The sequence below is a fragment of the Heptranchias perlo genome, chromosome 23, assembly GCF_035084215.1.
Source record: "Heptranchias perlo isolate sHepPer1 chromosome 23, sHepPer1.hap1, whole genome shotgun sequence".
Taxonomy (NCBI): domain Eukaryota; kingdom Metazoa; phylum Chordata; class Chondrichthyes; order Hexanchiformes; family Hexanchidae; genus Heptranchias; species Heptranchias perlo.
Window position 1 is genome coordinate 44609072 of NC_090347.1, and position 15506 is coordinate 44624577.

A 15506-nucleotide genomic window follows, 5' to 3' on the forward strand; every position below is an offset into this window, starting at 1 on the left:
GATATCCCTTTGCAGCCTCTTTGCGTCCTCCTCACAGCTTAGGTTTCCAAACTAGCTTTGTATCGTCAGCAAACTTGGATACATTACACTCGGTCCCTTCATCCAAGTCATTAATATAGATTGTAAATAGCTGAGGCCCAAGCACTGATCCTTACGACACCCCACTAGTTACACCCTGCCAAACCAAAAATGACCCGTTTATGCCTACTCTCCATTTTCTGACCGTTAACCAATCCTCTATGCATGCTAATATATTACCCCCAATCCCATGACCCCTTATCTTGTGTAACAATCTCCTGTGTGGCACCTTATCGAATGCCTTTTGAAAATCCAAATACACTACATCCTCTGGTTCCCCTTTATCTACCTGCTAGTTACATCCTCAAAAATCTCAAATAAATTTGTCAAACACAATTTCCTTTTCATAAAACCATGTTGACTCTGCCCAATGATATTTTGATTTTCTAAGTGCCCTGTTACTACATCCTATGGGAGGGAGATGGGGATGGGAAGGAGGGGATGGTGATGGGAGGGATGGGGATGGGAGGGAAGGTGATAGGGATGGGAGGGAGGCGGATGGTGATGGAGGGAGAGGGTTGGTAATGGGAGGGAGGGGGATGGTGATGGAATGAGGGTGATGGTGATGGGAGGGACGGGGATGGGAGGGACGGTGATAGGGATGGGAGGGATGGGGATGGGTGGGAGGGGGTGTAGTGATGGGAGGAAGGGTGATTGTGGTGGGAGGGAAGGGGAGATGGTGATGGGAGAGAGGGGGATGGGGCTGGGAGGGATGGGGATTGGAGGGAGGAGGGGTGGGAAGGAAGGGGAGATGGTGATGGGAGGGAGAGGGATGGGAGAGGGAGGGAGGGGGATGGTGATGGAAGGGAGTGGGATGGGGCTGGGGATTGGAGGGAGGAGGGTGGGAGGGAAGGGGATCTGGTGATGGGAGGGAGGGGGGGATGGGGCTGGGAGGGATGGGGATTGGAGGGAGGGGGTGGGACGGAAGGGGAGATGGTGATGGGAGGGAGAGGGATTGGAAGGAGGGGGTGAGAGGGAAGGGGAGATGATGATGGGAGGGGGGGATGGTGATGGGAGGGAGGGGGATGGGAGGGAGGGGGATGGGAGGGAGGGTGCAGTGTGGTGGATCTTGTGTAAGTTCTCACTGCTGCTTTGCTGATCTTATTCACCTTCTGCAGGAGACTGCTGAGGATCTTCACTCTATCGATAGTTGTGAATACATCTGGGAGGCAGGGGTAGGCTTTGCCCATTCTCCACCGCACAACTACATCCACGACCTGAACAGGTGAGGACGCAGCTGAAGTGCCGCTCGATGGCAGAGTTGTGGGTTTGGTTTGATTGTGGCCCATCCTCCTCCCCTTCTCAGAATCGCCTGCAGGCTGAGACCGGTGCCGGCGGTGACCGGAGCCGACGGTGACCGGAGCTGAGACCGGAGCCAACGGTGACCGGAGCTGGTGGTGACCGGAGCTGAGACCGGAGCCGACGGTGACCGGAGCCAACGGTGACCGGAGCTGGCGGTGACCGGAGCTGAGACCGGAGCCGACGGTGACCGGAGCTGGCGGTGACCGGAGCTGAGACCGGAGCCAACGGTGACCGGAGCTGGCGGTGACCGGAGCTGAGACCGGAGCCAACGGTGACCAAAGCCGGCAATGACCGGAGCTGGCAGTGACTGGAGCTGGCGGTGACCAGAACTGGCGGTGACTGGAGCCGGCGATGACCGGAGCTGAGACCGGAGCCGGGGGTGACCGGAGCTGAGACCGGAGCCGGGGGTGACCGGAGCTGAGACCGGAGCCGGGGGTGACCGGAGCTGACCGTCTCTGGTCCCTCACTCACCTGACCGTTCTTCACGTGTGAGCCTGGGTGGCAGGTTTCCCTCCCTACGGAACATTAATGAACCAGTTGGGTTTTTACGACAATCCGACAGCTTCATGGTCACTTTACTTACATAGATTTTTATTTTGAGCTTTTGTTTTTAAACTCAATTCAAATTCTCAAACTGGCCTGAATGGATTTGAACTCTGGATTATGTCCAGTACTTACTACAGTTTGAAAGATTGATCATAAAATAACAAGCACCCGCTGTCATCGTAGTTCTTGTCTCCTGACTACAAAAGAGATATTGAAGCACTGGAGAAGGAGCAGAGAAGATTTACAAGGATGTTACCAGAATTGAGAGGATGGAACTTATCAGGAAAGATTGAACAGGCTGGGGCTCTTTTCTCTGGAAAAGAGAAGACAAAGAGGAGACCTGATAGAGGTCTTTAAAATGATGAAGGGGTTTGATACGGTGAATGTGGAGAAACTGTTTCCACCTGTGGGAGAGTCCAGAACAAGAGGCATAAATATAAGTTAGTCAATAACAGATCAAATATAGAATTTAGGAGGAATTTCTTTACACAGAGAGTGGTGAGATTGTGGAACTCACTGTCACAGGGAGTGATTAAAGCAGATAGTATTGATGCTTTTAAGGGGAGGCTTGATGGAGACACAAGGAAGAAGGGAATAGGGGGGTACGGGGGGGGGGTGGAGAGGCAATTAGAGTGGGAGGAGGCTCGACCGGTTGGGCCGAATGGCCTGTTTCTGTGCTGTAAATTCTAGGTAATTGCTCTGATCAGAAGTTTAATCCCTGTTGAATTCTGAAGGAGTGAAGAGTGAGCTGTGTTTCCTTGTCATCTCTCCCTCCTTCACCCAGCATTTCTCTCCTCCCCGCAGGATGGAGCTGTTGAAGCTGCTGCTGACCTGTTTCTCCGAGGCCGTGTACCTCGTGCCCACCTCCGAGGGGAATGTCCTCAACCCATGGGTCCAGTTCTTCTGCTCAACAGAAAACAGGTGAGTCCCTGGCAGAAAAAGGAGGTACAAAGTTCTATGAGGATGATGTGATATTCATGGGTGCTGTGGGGTTTTTTGGTACAGTTTTCCTCCCATCTTTTGTGAAGTCTCCTCTATCGTTGGTTCAATCCTGATGCTGCAAAGTGATGGAGGAACAAATTTCAGAGTACTTGGGACTGTTCTAATTCTTTGTGGTTTTGGAAGCAGTGGGTGTGATGGGCTGAATGACCACTTCCACCCCCTGCTGCAATAAACCCAAATCAGCAAGCGGTAATCACCAAGGGTTTAATCCTTGAGGATGATTTGAGGTGCCAGCCTTGTCTCAGTAGTCGCACTCTCACCTCTGAGTGAGAAGGTTGTGGGGTCAAGTCCCACTCCAGAGACTTGAACCCATAATCTAGACTGACACTTCAGTGCAGTGCTGAGGGAGTGCTGCACTGTCGGCGATGCCGTCTTTTGAATGAGACATTAAGCCGAGGTCCCGTCTGGCCCCTCGGGTGAATGTAAAAGATGGTTGGGCCGAGGACGTTGCCATGAGGAACACTTGCAGTGATCTCTTGGGGCTGAGATGATTGGCCTCCAACAATCCCAACCACCTTCCTTTGTGTCAGGTCTGACTCCAGGCACTGGAGAGTTTTCTCCTTGACCCCCACTGACCTCAGTTTTACCAGGGCATCTTGGTGCCCCACTCGGTCGAACGCTGCCTTGATATCAAGGGTAGTTACTCTAATCCTCTCCTCTGACATTCAGCACTTGTGTCCATGTGTGGATCAAGGCTGTGATGAGCTCTAGAGCCAAGTGGTTCTGACAGAACCCGAACTAAGAATCGGTGAGGTTAATGGTGAGTTAGTTTTGCTTGGTGACACCAATGGAGTAGTAATCTGCTAAATTAGATTATCCTACGGTCAATGTCTGACCCATTCCCCACCCAAACTCCGTACTCTTTGCGGTCACTGTCTGACCCATTCCCCACCCAGTCTCCATACTCTGTGCAGCCACTGACTGACCCATTCCCCACCCAGTCTCTGTACTGTGTGCGGTCACTGTCTGACCCATTCCCCCCAGTCTTCGTACTCTGTGCAGTCACTGTCTGACCCATTCCCCACCCAGTCTCTGTACTGTGTGCGGTCACTGTCTGACCCATTCCCCCCAGTCTCCGTACTCTGTGCAGTCACTGTCTGACCCATTCCCCACCCAGTCTCTGTACTCTGTGCAGTCACTGTCTGACCCATTCCCCCCAGTCTCCGTACTCTGTGCAGTCACTGCCTGACCCCAATCCCCACCCAGTCTCCGTACTCTGTGCAGTCACTCTCTGACCCCAATCCCCACCCAGTCTCCGTACTGTGTGCGGTCACTCTCTGACCCATTCCCCACCCAGTCTCCGTACTGTGTGCGGTCACTCTCTGACCCATTCCCCACCCAGTCTCCGTACTGTGTGCAGTCACTCTCTGACCCCAATCCCCACCCAGTCTCCGTACTGTGTGCGGTCACTCTCTGACCCATTCCCCACCCAGTCTCTGTACTCTGTGCGGTCACTCTCTGACCCATTCCCCACCCAGTCTCTGTACTCTGTGCGGTCACTCTCTGACCCCAATCCCCACCCATTCTCTGTACTCTGTACTGTCACTGTCTGACCCCAATCCCCACCCATTCTCTGTACTCTGTACTGTCACTGTCTGACCCCAATCCCCACCCAGTCTCCGTACTGTGTGCGGTCACTGTCTGTCTGACACATTCCCCCCCAGTCTCTGTACTCTGTGCAGTCACTGTCTGACCCATTCCCCACCCAGTCTCTGTACTGTGTGCGGTCACTGTCTGACCCATTCCCCACCCAGTCTCTGTACTCTGTGCAGTCACTGTCTGACCCATTCCCCCCAGTCTCCGTACTCTGTGCAGTCACTGTCTGACCCATTCCCCCCCCCAGTCTCCGTACTCTGTGCAGTCACTGTCTGACCCATTCCCCCCCCAGTCTCTGTACTCTGTGCAGTCACTGTCTGACCCATTCCCCCCCCAGTCTCCCTACTCTGTGCGGTCACTGTCTGACCCATTCCCTACCCAGTCTCTGTACTCTGTGCAGTCACTGTCTGACCCATTCCTCACCCAGTCTCTGTACTCTGTACAGTCACTGTCTGACCCGATTCCCCACCCAGTCTCCATACTCTGTACGGTCACTCTCTGACCCATTCCCCACCCAGTCTCTGTACTCTGTGCAGTCACTGTCTGACCCATTCCCCCCAGTCTCCGTACTCTGTGCAGTCACTGCCTGACCCCAATCCCCACCCAGTCTCCGTACTCTGTGCAGTCACTCTCTGACCCCAATCCCCACCCAGTCTCCGTACTGTGTGCGGTCACTCTCTGACCCATTCCCCACCCAGTCTCCGTACTGTGTGCGGTCACTCTCTGACCCATTCCCCACCCAGTCTCCGTACTCTGTGCAGTCACTGTCTGACCCATTCCCCACCCAGTCTCTGTACTCTGTGCAGTCACTGTCTGACCCATTTCCCCCAGTCTCCGTACTCTGTGCAGTCACTGCCTGACCCCAATCCCCACCCAGTCTCCGTACTCTGTGCAGTCACTCTCTGACCCCAATCCCCACCCAGTCTCCGTACTGTGTGCGGTCACTCTCTGACCCATTCCCCACCCAGTCTCCGTACTGTGTGCGGTCACTCTCTGACCCATTCCCCACCCAGTCTCCGTACTGTGTGCAGTCACTCTCTGACCCCAATCCCCACCCAGTCTCCGTACTGTGTGCGGTCACTCTCTGACCCATTCCCCACCCAGTCTCTGTACTCTGTGCGGTCACTCTCTGACCCATTCCCACCCAGTCTCTGTACTCTGTGCGGTCACTCTCTGACCCCAATCCCCACCCATTCTCTGTACTCTGTACTGTCACTGTCTGACCCCAATCCCCACCCATTCTCTGTACTCTGTACTGTCACTGTCTGACCCCAATCCCCACCCAGTCTCCGTACTGTTTGCGGTCACTGTCTGTCTGACACATTCCCCCCCAGTCTCTGTACTCTGTGCAGTCACTGTCTGACCCATTCCCCACCCAGTCTCTGTACTGTGTGCGGTCACTGTCTGACCCATTCCCCACCCAGTCTCTGTACTCTGTGCAGTCACTGTCTGACCCATTCCCCCCAGTCTCCGTACTCTGTGCAGTCACTGTCTGACCCATTCCCCCCCCAGTCTCCGTACTCTGTGCAGTCACTGTCTGACCCATTCCCCCCCCAGTCTCTGTACTCTGTGCAGTCACTGTCTGACCCATTCCCCCCCCAGTCTCTGTACTCTGTGCAGTCACTGTCTGACCCATTCCCCCCCCAGTCTCCCTACTCTGTGCGGTCACTGTCTGACCCATTCCCTACCCAGTCTCTGTACTCTGTGCAGTCACTGTCTGACCCATTCCTCACCCAGTCTCTGTACTCTGTACAGTCACTGTCTGACCCGATTCCCCACCCAGTCTCCATACTCTGTACGGTCACTGTCTGACCCCATTCCCCACCCAGTCTCCGTATTCTGTGTGGTCACTGTCTGACTCATTCCCCACCCAGTCTCTGTACTCTGTGCGGTCACTGTCTGACCCATTCCCACCCAGTCTTCGTACTGTGTGTGGTCAGTGTCTGACCCATTCCCCACCTAGTCTCCGTACTCTGTGCAGTCACTGTCTGAACAATTCCCCACCCAGTCTCTGTACTGTGTGCGGTCACTGTCTGTCCCATTCCCCACCCAGTCTCTGTACTGTGTGTGGTCACTGTCTGACCCATTCCCCACCCAGTCTCCGTACTGTGTGCGGTCACTGTCTGACCCCATTCCCGACCCAGTCTCTGTACTGTTTGCGGTCACTGTCTGTCCCATTCCCCACCCAGTCTCTGTACTGTGTGTGGTCACTGTCTGACCCATTCCCTACCCAGTCTCCGTACTGTGTACGGTCAATGCTGATTCTACCTCTGGTTTGCTCCCCCATCTCCTGGTAGTTCTCAGGTGGAAACGCATTGTTCACAGTGAATGAAGTGCTTTGTAAACTCTCTAACTCGCTAGCGATTCGCCGCTTTGTTCCAGGCACGCACTGCCGCTGTTTACCTCGCTGCTGAACATCGTGTGTGCGTATGATCCCGTGGGATACGGCATCCCATACAATCACCTCCTTTTCTCCGACTACCGGGAGCCCCTGGTGGAGGTGGCTGCCCAGGTCCTCATCGCCACTCTGGACCACGATGCCTCCACCAGCCTGAGCCCATCTGTGGATGGGACCACAACGAGTACGGCCATGGACGATGCAGAGGTGAGGCCGCGTGACACACACTCCTATCGTGATTAACCTCTTCACTGCCGACTTAGCACTCCCAACGGACACACAACGTCTGTTAAGCTTCGCACAAAAATATCCTTGCTGGCGACTGTTGTCTCTGCAAGAGGAACCAGATCAGGACTCCCCCCCGCCCCCCCCCCCCCACCCTACCTGAAGGTACTGACTGTGGCGGGAGAGGGTTGGGTCAGTTGGTCAGCTGCCTTCCTGTAGCTCACTCAGTGGCCACTGTTTGCCCGTGAGCCTAGACAGTGAGTATCAGCAGGTACTTGAAGTATGTGGTGAGGCAAAGTGCAAATCAGCCATAATCTAATAGAATGGTGGAGCAGGCTCGAGGGGCTGAATGTCCTCCTCCTGCTCCTGGTGTTCCAATACCGGTCGGATCGATTTTAGTTTTAGTTTTCCTCCTTCCTCCCAGTTGTGCCCTGGGCGGGGTCAACACCAGGCAGTTTCCCTCGGGGGCCTGGGACCATCTGGTCTATCATGAATCAGTCAGTGCCTAACTGACGAGGCCATTGGGAAGGAAGATCAAATTTAATGTGTTGGAAATAATGCTACATATCCCCAACTACAGGGTTCTTGGCTCCAAACTTTGTTATTTTGTCCCTTACAGCCTCCTGGTCCAGAGAATCTGTTTGTCAACTACCTGTCTAGAATACACAGGGAAGAGGTAAGTGTCCTTAAAAGTTTCACAGGAGTATTTTTTTAAGTTCCAGGGAATGCTCCAGTCGTGAGACTGGAGATCTACTGATGTAACACTGTGTTGGGGAAGGCAAAGAAGGATAAACTGGCTGATGACAGACCAGTCAGGCTAACGTCAGCTGTGGGCAAACTTTTAGAATCTTAAATTCAAGCTGAAACTCATGAGCATTTAGAAATGCACAGGTTAGTCAAGGACAGCCAGCACGGATTTGTTAAAGGCAAATCGTGACTGACAAACTCGGTAGAGTTTTTTGAAGAAGATTGGATAGATAGAATGCAGTAGATGTTATCTATTTTGATTTTCAAAAACTGTTCGATAAGGTGTTTCCCAAGAGGTTTGTTGGAAAAAGTCAGCTGTGGTGTAAGAGGAAATGTAGCAGCACGGATAGAAGATTGGTTGATAGACAGGAGACGAAGGGTTAGGGTAAATGGGCGTTGTTTGGATTGGAGGAAGGTTGGAGGTGATGTACCCCAGGGGTCGGTACCGAGTCCACTTTTGTTCCTGCTATATGCAGACGATTTGGACTTGGAAGTTGGGAACACAATCTTGAAATTTGCTGATGACACAAAAGTAGGAGGTTAGGCAAACAGTGAGGGGGACTGTAAAAGATTTCAGGAAAACATAGACAGGGTTAGCAGAATGGGCAGACGGGCGGAAGATACAGTTCAATGTGGAGAAGTGAGAGGTAATATATTTTTGGAGGAAAAACACAAGGAAAAGGAGCATGGACTCAATGGAAAGACACTGAAAGATGTGAATGAACAGAGAGACCCAGGGGTTCAAATATATAATTCCCATGAATTGTGAGTGCAGTTAGATAAAGTCATGAAAACCAATTTTAGATTTTATAAATAGGGGCATGGAGTACAAGAGTGAAGAAGTAACGATAAATTTGTACAAGGCAATGGTTAGGTCACAGTTAGAGAACTGTGTACAGTTTTGGGCGCCTACACCAACAACAGCTGTGTAATCAGACAAAAATCAGCACAGGTGATCAAAAGCTTGGTCGAAGAGGTAGATTTTAAGGAGGATCTTAAAGGAGGAGGGAGAGGTGGAGAAGTGGAGAGGTTTAGGGAGGGAATTCCAGAGCTTAGGGCCTAGGTAGCTGACGGCATGGTTGCCAATGGAAGAGCAAAGGGAGTGGGGGATGCGCAAGAAGCCAGAGTTGGAGAGATCTCGGAGGGTTGTAGGGCTGGAGGAGGTTACAGAGATAGGGAGGGGCGAGGCTATGGAGGGAATTGAACACAAGGATGAGAATTTTCAATTTGAGGTGTTGAGGGACCGGGAGCTAACGTAGGTCAGCGAGCACAGGGGTGATGGGTGAACGGGACTTGGTGCGAGTTAGGATACGAGCAGCAAAGTTTTGAATGAGCTCAAGTTTATGGAGGGTGGAAGGTGGGAGGCCGGTCAGGAGAGCATTGGGATATTCCAGTCTAGAGATAACAAAAGCAGGGATGAGGGATTCGTCAGCAGATGAGCTGAGGCAGGAATGGAGACGGGCGATGTTACGGAGGTGGAAGTAGGCGGTCTTGGTGATGGAGCGGATATGGGGCCAGAAGCTCAGGGTCAAATAGGACGTTGAGTTTGTGAACAGTCTGGATCAACATGAGACAGTGGCCAAGGAGAGGGATGGAGTTGGTGGCTAGGGAACGGAATTTGTGGCAGGGACCAGAAATGATGGCTTCGGTCTTCTAAGCTTTGGAATTCCCACCCCATCACCTCTCCACCTCTCTACTCCTTTAAGACTGTTAAAAACTTACTGCTTTGACCAAGCTTTTGGTCACCTGTCCTAATGTCTCCTTTGGCTCAGTGTCAATTTTTGTCCGATAACACTCCTGCCAAGCGCCTTAGGACATTTTCCTACGTTAAAGGTGCAATATAAATGCAAGTTGTTGTTGATGTCGCTGAGGGGGTCCGAGGATAGATCCAAGGGGGACTTCAGTGGTAGCAGTGTGGGGGCAGGAAGATAAGCCATTGCAGAAGATTCTCTGGCTACGACTGGATAGGTAATAGTGGAACCAGACACCTATTATAGGAAGGACATTAAATCCATAGAAAGTGTACAATGTAGTTTCACCAGGATGATGCCGGGGATGGGGAACTATAGGAGAGACTTGGGATACTGAGACTATTCCCACTTCTGGAACAGAGAAGGCTAAGAAGAGATTTAATCGAAGGTTTTAAAATGAAGAAGAGTTTTGACAGAGTGAATAGGGAAAGATTATTCCCTCTGGTTGGGGAGTCAGTGACGAGGGTGTGTTCATCATTACACACATACAGGCGGATTGCTTTCTGCACCTGGGTGTGGCACATGGCCGTTTATTTTAAAGAAAATGCTTTACTCAAAATCAAATTAGGCCTAGGCAAAAGGTGTCAACTGTACAAGGCACAGTTAAAATGACAGGTCCACCAGAGCTCTTTCATGTTCTGAAAGGATGCTGGGATACTGTCACTTATTAATGGTATTATTCCCTGGGCAGCAAGAGGAAGTGAGAAGGAACTGTGCTGGACATCAGTACTGGTGATATCACAGAGAAATGTGATTGGGTCCGAGAGGTGCAAGAATCAGGAGCTGTGCAGATTACGAGCAGCACTGTTTAATGATCTTTATGATGGAGCTGTCTGGATTGTATAAGGTGTTGCACAAGGGATTGTGTGGAATAACAGTGCAATGAATCGGACAGTGGGAAGCTCTCTGAAAGCTTCATTGATGAACAAGTCAGTGTGTACCTCAGAAAAAGTGAAATCTTTCCTTTGTCTTTGGCTGTCCAGGATTTCCAGTTCATCCTGAAGGGATTGGCTCGTTTGCTAAATAACCCACTGCTCCAGACCTACCTACCCAACTCCACCAAGAAAATTCAATTCCACCAGGAGCTGCTGGTCCTCTTCTGGAAACTCTGTGACTTCAACAAGGTGAGAGAGGCCATGATTCCACCTGCCCATATATAGTGCTGAAATACACAGGGAGAGACCAGCACTGAAATACACAGGGATAGACCAGCACTGAAATACACAGGGATAGACCAGCACTGAAATACACAGGGTTAGACAAGTGCTGAAATACACAGGGATAGACGAGCACTGAAATACACAGGGATAGACGAGCACTGAAATACACAGGGATAGACCAGCACTGAAATACACAGGGATAGACCAGCACTGAAATACACAGGGATAGACCAGCACTGAAATACACAGGGATAGAGAAGTGCTGAAATACACAGGGTTAGACCAGCACTGAAATACACAGGGTTAGACTAGTGCTGAAATACACAGGGATAGACTAGCACTGAAATATACAGGGATAGACTAGTGCTGAAATACACAGGGATAGACCAGCACTGAAATACACAGGGATAGACTAGTGCTGAAATACACAGGGATAGACCAGCACTGAAATACACAGGGATAGACTAGTGCTGAAATACACAGGGATAGACGAACACTGAAATACACAGGGATAGACTACTGCTGAAATACACAGGGTTAGACCAGCACTGAAATACACAGGGTTAGACTAGTGCTGAAATACACAGGGATAGACTAGTGCTGAAATAAACAGGGATAGACCAGCACAGAAATACACAGGGATAGACGAGCACAGAAATACACAGGGATAGACTAGCACAGAAATACACAGGGAGAGACTAGCACTGAAATACAGAGGGATAGACTAGCACTGAAATACACAGGGATAGACTAGCACTGAAATACACAGGGATAGACCAGCACTGAAATACACAGGGATAGACTAGCACAGAAATACACAGGGATAGACTCGCACTGAAATACACAGGGATAGACTAGCACTGAAATACACCATGATAGATTAGCCTGAAAGGGTTGTGGAGGCAGGAACCCTCACAACATTCAAGAAGCATTTGGATGAGCACTTGAAATGCCATAGCATACCAGGCTACGGACCAAATGCTGGAATATGGGATTAGAGTAGACAGGGCTGATGGCCGGCGCGGACACGATGGGCCGAAGGGCCTCCATCCGTGCTGTATAACTCTATGACTCTAAATACACAGGGATAGACTAGCACTGAAATACACAGGGATAGACTAGCACAGAAATACACCATGATAGATTAGCACTGAAATACACAGGGATAGACGAGCACTGAAATATACAGGGATAGACTAGCACTGAAATACACAGGGATAGACTAGCACTGAAGGACACAGGGATAGACCAGCACTGAAATACACAGGGATAGACTAGCACTGAAATACACAGGGATAGACCAGCACTGAAATACACAGGGATAGACTAGTGCTGAAATACACAGGGATAGACTAGTGCTGAAATACACAGGGATAGACCAGCACTGAAATACACAGGGATAGACTAGCACTGAAATACACAGGGATAGACCAGCACTGAAATACACAGGGATAGACTAGCACTGAAATACACAGGGATAGACCAGCACTGAAATACACAGGGATAGACTAGCACTGAAATACACAGGGATAGACGAGCACTGAAATACACAGGGATAGACGAGCACTGAAATACACAGGGATAGACTAGTGCTGAAATACACAGGGATAGACGAACACTGAAATACACAGGGATAGACTAGCACTGAAATACACAGGGATAGACTAGTGCTGAAATACACAGGGATAGACTAGTGCTGAAATACACAGGGATAGACTAGTGCTGAAATACACAGGGATAGACTAGTGCTGAAATACACAGGGATAGACTAACACTGAAATACACAGGGATAGACTAGTGCTGAAATACACAGGGATAGACGAACACTGAAATACACAGGGATAGACTAGCACTGAAATACACAGGGATAGACTAGTGCTGAAATACACAGGGATAGACCAGCACTGAAATACACAGCGATAGACTAGCACAGAAATACACAGGGATAGACTAGCACTGAAATACACAGGGATAGACCAGCACTGAAATACACAGGGATAGACGAGTGCTGAAATACACAGGGATAGACTAGCACTGAAATACACAGGGATAGACCAGCACTGAAATACACAGGGATAGACTAGCACTGAAATACACAGGGATAGACTAGCACTGAAATACACAGGGATAGACCAGCACCGAAATACACAGGGATAGACTAGCACTGAAATACACAGCGATAGACCAGCACTGAAATACACAGGGATAGACTAGCACTGAAATTCACAGGGATAGACTAGCACTGAAATACACAGGGATAGACTAGCACTGAAATACACAGGGATAGACTAGCACTGAAATACACAACGATAGACCAGCACTGAAATACACAGGGATAGACCAGCACTGAAATACACAGGGATAGACTCGCACTGAAATACACAGCGATGGACGAGCACTGAAATACACAGGGATAGACTAGGGCTGAAATACACAGGGATAGACTAGCACTGAAATACACAACGATAGACCAGCACTGAAATACACAGGGATAGACCAGCACTGAAATACACAGGGATAGACTCGCACTGAAATACACAGCGATGGACGAGCACTGAAATACACAGGGATAGACTAGGGCTGAAATACACAGGGAAAGACCAGCACTGAAATACACAGGGATAGACTAGCACTGAAATACACAGGGATAGACTAGGGCTGAAATACACAGGGATAGACCAGCACTGAAATACACAGGGATAGACTAGTGCTGAAATACACAGGGATAGACTCGTGCTGAAATACACAGGGATAGACTAGTGCTGAAATACACAGGGATAGACCAGCACTGAAATACACAGGGATAGACTTGTGCTGAAATACACAGTGATAGACTAGCACTGAAATACACAGGGATAGACTAGCACTGAAATACACAGGGATAGACTAGCACTGAAATACACAGGGATAGACTAGCACTGAAATACACAGGGATAGACTAGCACTGAAATACACAGGGATAGACTAGCACTGAAATACAGAGGGATAGACTAGCACTGAAATGCACAGGGATAGACTAGCACTGAAATACACAGGGATAGACTAGCACTGAAATACACAGGGATGGAGTAGGGCTGAAATACACAGGGATAGACCCGCACTGAAATACACAGGGATAGACTAGCACTGAAATACACAGGGATAGACTAGCACTGAAATACACAGGGATAGACTAGCACTGAAATACACAGCGATAGACCAGCACTGAAATGCACAGGGATAGACTAGCACTGAATTACACAGGGATAGACTAGCACTGAAATACACAGGGATAGACTAGCACTGAAATACACAGGGATAGACTAGCACTGAAATACACAGGGATAGACTAGCACTGAAATACACAGGGATCGACGAGCACTGAAATATACAGGGATAGATTAGCACTGAAATACACAGGGATAGATTAGCACTGAAATATACAGGGATAGACTAACACTGAAATACAGAGCGATAGACTAGTGCTAAAATACACAGGGAAAGACTAGCACTGAAATACACAGGGATAGACCAGCACTGAAATACACAGGGATAGACTAGTGCTGAAATACACAGGGATAGACTCGTGCTGAAATACACAGGGATAGACTAGTGCTGAAATACACAGGGATAGACTAGCACTGAACTACACAGGGATAGACTAACACTGAAATACAGAGGGATAGACTAGTGCTAAAATACACAGGGATAGACTAGCACTGAAATACACAGGGATAGACTAGTGCTGAAATACACAGGGATAGACTAGCACTGAAATACACAGGGATAGACCAGCATTGAAATACACAGGGATAGACGAGCACTGAAGTACACAGGGATAGACTCGCACTGAAATACACAGGGATAGACTAGTGCTGAAATACACAGGGATAGACTAGCACTGAAATACACAGGGATAGACCAGCACTGAAATACACAGGGATAGACTGGTGCTGAAATACACAGGGATAGACTAGCGCTGAAATACACAGGGAAAGACTAGTGCTGAAATACACAGGGATAGACCAGCACTGAAATACACAGGGATAGACGAGTGCTGAAATACACAGGGATAGACCAGCACTGAAATACACAGGGATAGACTAGCACTGAAATACACAGGGATAGACTAGCACTGAAATACACAGGGATAGACTAGCACTGAAATACACAGGGATAGACTAGCACTGAAATACACAGGGATAGACTAGCACTGAAATACACAGGGATAGACTAGGGCTGAAATACACAGGGATAGACCAGCACTGAAATACACAGGGATAGACTAGCACTGAAATACACAGGGATGGACTAGGGCTGAAATACACAGGGATAGACCAGCACTGAAATACACAGGGATAGACTAGCACTGAAATACACAGGGATAGACTAGCACTGAAATACACAGGGATAGACTAGCACTGAAATACACAGCGATAGACCAGCACTGAAATGCACAGGGATAGACTAGCACTGAAATACACAGGGATAGACTAGCACTGAAATACACAGGGATAGACTAGCACTGAAATACACAGCGATAGACCAGCACTGAAATGCACAGGGATAGACTAGCACTGAAATACACAGGGATAGACTAGCACTGAAATACACAGGGATGGACTAGCACTGAAATACACAGGGATAGACTCGCACTGAAATACACAGCGATAGACCAGCACTGAAATACACAGGGATAGACTAGCACTGAAATACACAGGG

General features: G+C 49.5%; 1 protein-coding gene across 7 annotated transcripts in view; it reads left to right on the forward strand.

Moving 5' to 3' along the window:
- Positions 1-15506, forward strand: part of LOC137341292 (protein HID1) — a 186191-nt gene that overhangs the window by 57284 nt on the left and 113401 nt on the right. For all 7 annotated transcript variants that reach the window (XM_068004403.1, XM_068004404.1, XM_068004407.1 and 4 more), the window contains exons 5-9: positions 1197-1303; positions 2731-2847; positions 6907-7129; positions 7767-7823; positions 10629-10769. In XM_068004403.1, the coding sequence (XP_067860504.1) occupies positions 1197-1303; positions 2731-2847; positions 6907-7129; positions 7767-7823; positions 10629-10769 (645 nt within the window). The remainder of the gene's footprint in view (positions 1-1196; positions 1304-2730; positions 2848-6906; positions 7130-7766; positions 7824-10628; positions 10770-15506) is intronic.